Source organism: Canis aureus, chromosome 14 (genome assembly GCF_053574225.1).
Source record: "Canis aureus isolate CA01 chromosome 14, VMU_Caureus_v.1.0, whole genome shotgun sequence".
NCBI lineage: Eukaryota > Metazoa > Chordata > Mammalia > Carnivora > Canidae > Canis > Canis aureus.
In genome coordinates this window covers 42,036,555-42,043,015 of record NC_135624.1, presented here as the reverse complement: position 1 = coordinate 42,043,015, position 6,461 = coordinate 42,036,555, and the positions used below count along the sequence as shown (strand labels likewise).

The 6,461-nt window shown below is 60.5% G+C and overlaps 1 protein-coding gene across 1 annotated transcript; it reads left to right on the top strand.

Annotated features, from left to right (window-relative positions):
- The first annotated feature begins 285 nt into the window (after positions 1–285).
- On the top strand, positions 286–3,686 carry PHOX2B (paired like homeobox 2B). The gene is made up of 3 exons (XM_077846625.1): positions 286–884; positions 1,699–1,886; positions 3,143–3,686. The coding sequence occupies exons 1-3, from the start codon at positions 644–646 to the stop codon at positions 3,656–3,658; spliced, it is 945 nt and encodes a 314-aa protein (XP_077702751.1). The 5' UTR covers positions 286–643; the 3' UTR covers positions 3,659–3,686.
- Positions 3,687–6,461: the final 2,775 nt, after the last annotated feature.

Sequence of the window (6,461 nt, the reverse complement as noted above, 5' to 3'; positions counted from 1 at the left end):
AGCGTGTAACGCTCTTACAAAACAGGTTTTCTATGACATCAAGGTTTCTTCTTCCTCACTGAGGGAAAAAAAAAAAGGAGGACGAAGAAGGGGGAAAACACACACACTATCTCAATTTATGCCTAAGGTATATGATCAGTTAAAAAGGCTTAAAAGCTCGGGGAAATTGGATCAGAGTGAATCGTCACCCAACTTTCATTATTTCCAAGTAGTGTGATTGAATTAAAGGGCAGGGAGCTGGTTAGAAGGGAGGATCAGGGGCTCGGTGCGTAATGGTGTGGTATTAAATTCTAATTAGAGATGCAGGAATCAATGATAGGGAGGTTGGGCAGCTCAGTTCCCCAGTGCCAGCCCAATAGACGGATGAGTTATTGTCATGTAAAAAGCGCCAGCAATAAGACCAACCGCTTTGCTATTGTCCAAGTGGAAAGAGCCAAGTTTATTATGAGGACTATATGCTCTAGAGACCTCAGACAAGGCATCTCATAGGAGGCTTTTTCATAAAACTAGGCTCTGCTGGTAGTAAGGAGGCCAGTTTGGAGGCAGGCGTTGAGCTGTGCACATCTCCCCACTCCAGCCACCTTCTCCATACCCATCTTTTATTTCATTTTTCCACTTGGCTGAGCCATCCAGAGCCTTTTCAATGTATAAAATGGAATATTCTTACCTCAATTCCTCTGCCTACGAGTCCTGTATGGCTGGGATGGACACCTCGAGCCTGGCTTCAGCCTATGCAGACTTCAGTTCCTGCAGCCAGGCCAGTGGCTTCCAGTATAACCCGATAAGGACCACTTTTGGGGCCACGTCCGGCTGCCCGTCCCTCACGCCGGGATCCTGCAGCCTCGGCACCCTCAGGGACCACCAGAGCAGTCCGTACGCCGCAGGTAAGGACCGCCAGCTTTCTCGGCCGAGGAAGCCGCCTTTCCGCTCGTATATAGGAAGCCTTGATTGCATTTGAAAATGGAAATGTGTTTAGTATTTACCAAACGAAATTTGCTTACACAAATGAAAGAATTTATCACGTTAGAAGCGATTGCAGGGAGGGGTAATTCACTTACAGGGTTACACTATCCTAGTCACACCCGAACCGCCAACAAAATTATCTTAAGCTGCCAAAATGATAGGCATAATTTATTTACTTTGCGATGAGACGTAAAGCTTAGAAAATAATTAAATAACAAAGAGTAAAGCTCATTACTGGCAGTGTCTCCCGCTCTCGCTTTTTAAGAACCGACAGCGGCTCACACCTCTCTGGCTGGTCCTGTTTGTGATTATTCCTTTAATTTATTATCGTTATCATCTTTTTTTTTTTTTCAGCACTTTTTCCCCCCCAACTTTTCGGGCAGGGTCAACTTCTGGGAATTGGGAAGGTGCCACGGTGGGAGCGTTTGGGGGACTTCTTGCCCGGTTTCCCACATGAGCTGACTGATGTTTTTGGACTCTTTTCCGCCTCTCTGGTTCTCCCTCTGGTTCGCTGGCCCCGGGGCGCCGTGTCACCCCCTCCTACCCAGGGTGCTGGAGCCGAGGGGGACCCGGCTGCAGCCCGAGGCTTGCCTGGCTTGGCCCAGCACTAGCCTGCCCGCCGCTGGCCGCCGGCACCGCCCTGCCTGGCCTGGGTGGCCCCACACTGCGGCCCCGGCCCCGGGGCGCGCCCCGGGCAGCTCGGCTCACGCTCTGTCCCCTCCTCCGTCCCCCCAGTTCCCTACAAACTCTTCACCGACCACGGTGGCCTCAACGAGAAGCGCAAGCAGCGGCGCATCCGCACCACCTTCACCAGCGCGCAGCTCAAAGAGCTGGAGAGGGTCTTCGCCGAGACGCACTACCCCGACATCTACACCCGTGAGGAGCTGGCCCTGAAGATCGACCTCACCGAGGCGCGGGTCCAGGTAGGCGCGGCCCGGCCCGGGGGGCAGGGGACGGGGACAGGGACGGTGCTCCTGGCCGCTCCACCACAGGCTCGGGGCTGACCCAGGGCTGACCCAGGGCTGACCTAGGGCTGACCCGAGAGGCCCAGTTCGGATGGGCTGAGCGCGCTGGGCCCGGTCCAGGGGCAGGGGACCCAGCCGTGCTCCTGGCGGCTCCACCACGGGCCCGGGGCTAATCCAGGGCTGACCCAGGGCTGACCTAGGGCTGACCCAGGGCTGACCCGAGAGGCCCAGTTCGGATGGGCTGAGTGTGCGGCCAGGCCCGGGGGCAGGGGACAGGGATGGGGACCGGGACGGTGCTCCTGGCGGCTCCACCACAGGCCGGGGCTGACCCAGGGCTGACCCAGGGCTGACCCGAGAGGCCCAATTCGGACGGGCTGAGCGCAGGCGGTACGGCTCGGCTCGTGTCTATGCGGCCCCGCTGGCAGCGCTTCCCGCCCCACGCAGCCCTGCGCAGGCTTCGGGGGTCTTGGGCCGTGAGCGAGTGAGGCTCTCGCAGGACGGGAGCGAGCGCCCTGGGCGGGGAGCGCAGACCTCGCCCCCGTGTTGCCCGAGCAAGCGGGGCTTTCGGTTCCCGCCATTTGCTGCCTCCTAACTCCGGCTGTCTGCCTTTAACTCGGAGCCCTGGAGCGCAGCTGCCTCCTCCGGGTCACTGTGCCTTGCATCACGTTGGTAAAGGGGCCGTGACTCCACGAGGGCCACGAACCGTGGCTGGCTGTGACCTTGTAGCGGCCAAGGTGAGCCGCGCGCCCTGCGCTCCTCGGGGCGCAGAGGCCAGGACGGGCCGCGAGAGAGCCCCTCCCCCTCCCTGCGGCAAAGGGACTCTAACCTTAGAGCCGCCGCCCCGGAGGCTCTCGGGACGCACTGCGCGGGCTGCCAGGGTAGGCCTTGTGTGCAGCCTGCCCGGCTCGGGAGGCCCCGGGGAGTGTTCCCCGGACTCCAGCACCTGGGGCAGGTGCAGGGGGCGTGCGCCCGGGGTAGGTGCAGGGGCGCGCACCCGGGGCAGGTGCAGGGGCGCGCACCCGGGGCAGGTGCAGGGGGCGCGCACCCGGGGTAGGTCCAGGGGCGTGCACCTGGGTAGGTCCACGGGCGCGCACCCGGGGCAGGTGCAGGGGGCGCACCGGGGGCAGGTGCAGGGGGCGCACCCGGGTCAGGTGCACCGGGCCTCCGCCCCGCGCTTCACCGGCTTCCCCCACTCCCCTCTGCTCCCGGGCCAGGTGTGGTTCCAGAACCGCCGCGCCAAGTTCCGCAAGCAGGAGCGCGCTGCAGCGGCGGCGGCGGCCGCGGCCAAGAACGGGTCCTCGGGGAAGAAGTCCGACTCGTCCCGGGACGACGAGAGCAAGGAGGCCAAGAGCACCGACCCGGACAGCACGGGCGGGCCCGGCCCCAACCCCAACCCCGCTCCCAGCTGCGGGGCGAGCGGCGGCGGCGGCGGCGGGCCCAGCCCGGCGGGAGCCCCGGGGGCGGCGGGGCCCGGGGGCCCGGGCGGCGAGCCCGGCAAGGGCGGCGCGGCGGCGGCGGCTGCGGCGGCGGCGGCGGCTGCGGCGGCGGCGGCGGCGGCTGCGGCGGGAGGCCTGGCGGCGGCGGGGGGCCCCGGACAGGGCTGGGCCCCGGGCCCCGGCCCCATCACCTCCATCCCGGATTCGCTCGGGGGCCCCTTCGCCAGCGTCCTATCCTCGCTCCAAAGACCCAACGGTGCCAAAGCCGCCTTAGTGAAGAGCAGTATGTTCTGATGGGATCCGGCGGCGGCGGCGGCGGCGGCGGCGGCGGCGGCGGCGGCGGGCGCGGGGTCGGGCGGCCCAGTGGGCAGCGAGCAGGCTGCAGGCCGCCGCCGCCCTGGGGGAGAGCCCAAAGCAGTCGCCCTAAGAATAAAGAGAACGTGGCGTCGCCCCACTTCCACCCGCCCCCACCCCACCCCGAACCCCCAGCGAAACAAAACTTAGAACTTCCCCGTAGCTTCGCACCTGCCTCGCACCTGCCTCGCACCTGCCTCAGGGCCGCGCGCCTGCTGGGCGCGGGGGCGAGCGGCGGCCCGACTCCGGGGCGCTCTCAGGGGGCTGCGTGCGTGCGCGTGCCGCCGTCCGTCCGTCCGTCCGTCTGTCCGTCCGCCTCCGGGACTGTGTGTCTGCGGCTCCCCCACCCCCCGGGCAGGGGGCAGGCGGGGTGCGTGGAGAGGGGGGTCACCGCCGGCTCGGCCACGCGCTTATGGAAAAGAGGAAAAGAAACATCCCCCCTCCACCCCCACCGCCGCCGCCCAAGTTTTAAAAAGGGGAAATTTAGGAAGGCGGCGATCACTTTAAAAAAAGCAGCCAAGGACAACCCGGAAAGGCTTTAGAATCCCAGGGGAAGCGAGGCAGGTGGGGAAGAAGGGAGGCCGCGGCCCGCCGCACCCGCGCCCGGGGCGCCTCCTGGGGAGCTCGGAGTCGCCGTCGGGGCCTGCGTAGGCGGCGGGGAGACAGGGGCGCACAGGTCCCCGCGCTCCCGCCGCCCCCCCCCACCCCGCGCGGTTGCAGCCCCCGCCCCCGCCCCCCTTCGCAGCCCCTCGCCCGCCCGCAGATGTGCCCCCCGAACATGAGATGCCTTTTCACCCGCACACTCTGCAAACCGGCCTCCCAGCTCACAGCTCTCCCCGTTTGCTCTCTCCCGTCACCCCCCACCGGCATTTTTCTTCTTCCACCAGCTTTTACGGAACTTTTGTGGCCCTGCGTTGGGTGAGAGTCACGGGGCGGCCCCGCGGCGACAGGGGGGCCGCAGGTGTGCGGAAGCTTGGGCCCAAGCCGCCCGGACTCCCATCCCGGCCGGTGGATGCGCTGTATATTGATGATTCCATTCAAGCCGATTAGACATCTCTGTTGGGACTTTTGGTTTTTGTTGTTGTTGTTGTTTTGGTTTTATTTTTTTCTTTTTTTGGTTTTGTTTTGTTTTTATTTTAAAAGGCACAAACTATAGATATTAGTTGAATGTTGAGGCTTTAACTTTTTCGGTGTCTTTCTACGACTGTGTTCTGTGACTCAATTGTATCGTGTTAATATCAGTACAGACCGTCTCCTCTACGTGACCGTATAATGTTTTTCTCCCCTTGTAGTGTCTATGGCGTGTCTTTATGGAGTAATAAGGTTCTCACGGGTTCAATTCCTTTGTGTTTAGAGAGACCACGGTTCAGACAATGGTATATATTTTTGTTATCAGGTGCATGTCTGTCTGATTCCTTTTTTCTTCTTGTCGGACCATGTTTGTGGACATAAGCGTTCTAAGTTATGTTTCAGATTTTCGAATTTATTTATATGTGTTATAATGAATGCTTCTATTTAAAAGGGAAATATTTCTACATGTGCATATAGTTTTCCAAGAGTGTACCATTAACTTGATTGTTGATAATAAAAACAAAAAGCAAGTCTAGCAATCGAACTCTTCCAACTTTTCCTTGATTCGTTTTTGTTGTTTTTTTTTTTTAATTTTATTTTAGAAATGATAAGGGAGGACAGAGGAAGAGGAAGTCGTACAAAATATCTAGAAGCCACTGAGGCTCTGGAACCCCAGGCGGGTTGGGGAGTGTAAACTCATGCGGCCAAATTCAGCCAATATAAGATTTGGTGCTTGGGATAGCAGGCCAGGTTCTCTGGTCCGTGTTTGTTGGTCTCGCAGGCCCCGGAGGACAGAAGGACACCAGGGCATCGATAAAAACGTTCAGCAGTCCTCAGTGGCAGCAAAGGCAGGTTTCTCATACCCGACTTTGAGAAAGACTCAGAAGTGAGGATTTGTGTCCGCGTTTTCAGGACCAGTGGCATCTGGTGCCCGCAGAGTGCCAGCCCCCTGGCGCATCCAAGGGCCTCTGCGTGGGCATGTGGGTCGGGAAGGACAGCCCGGCCTGGGAGCAGCTCCACAGTGTTGGTGGGTTCGGAGGAATAACGCCGGCAGCGACGGAGATCAGTGAGAACTTGCACGTAGCATCTTCTGCTTTCCACGCGTTCTCTCATCTACCCCTCAAACAGCTCCGGGGAGCAGCCTCAATTCCTATATTCATTTCCCTTTAAACAGATGAAGTGCTAAGGCAACAGGCAAGTTGAGCTGCTCGAGAGTCTGCAGTGTATGAGCGAAGTGGCCGGTCTCTGAGCCCGGGAACTCCGCTTCCGGAGCCCGGGAGCCTGCACGTTACACCAGGCTCCTGGAGCGGTCCCTGGGCCAGCAGCTGCGGGATCACCCAGGAACTTGCTGGACGCGCGGATTCTTCGGATTCTTCGACTCCCTCCAGCCCCAGCCTCGATCCACTGAATCGGCAGCTCTGATGGGGGCGGGGGGCAGCAATACACATTCTAATGAGCTCTGTGGAGGAAGGAGCACCACTGAACGACGCTTGAAGGAATCCAAACGGGAAAGTTCTAGAATTGGGGCTCCTCTGGGAACAGGTATGGGTGGGGGGGAGGAGGCACTGGCAGCTTCAGCGATGCCCCTTTGGAAAGACTCATCACCAGAGCCCCAAAAGGGAATTTCGCCTCTTCCTTGCACTGTTTAGTTGGGTCACTTCAGGCACTTCTC

Bases quoted from the DNA above. Each gene is read 5' to 3' on its own strand.
- PHOX2B (XM_077846625.1), top strand. From the start codon at position 644: ATGTATAAAATGGAATATTCTTACCTCAATTCCTCTGCCTACGAGTCC. The intron at 885-1,698 runs GTAAGGACCGCC...CCGTCCCCCCAG, and splicing joins GAGCAGTCCGTACGCCGCAG to TTCCCTACAAACTCTTCACC. The intron at 1,887-3,142 runs GTAGGCGCGGCC...CTCCCGGGCCAG, and splicing joins TCACCGAGGCGCGGGTCCAG to GTGTGGTTCCAGAACCGCCG.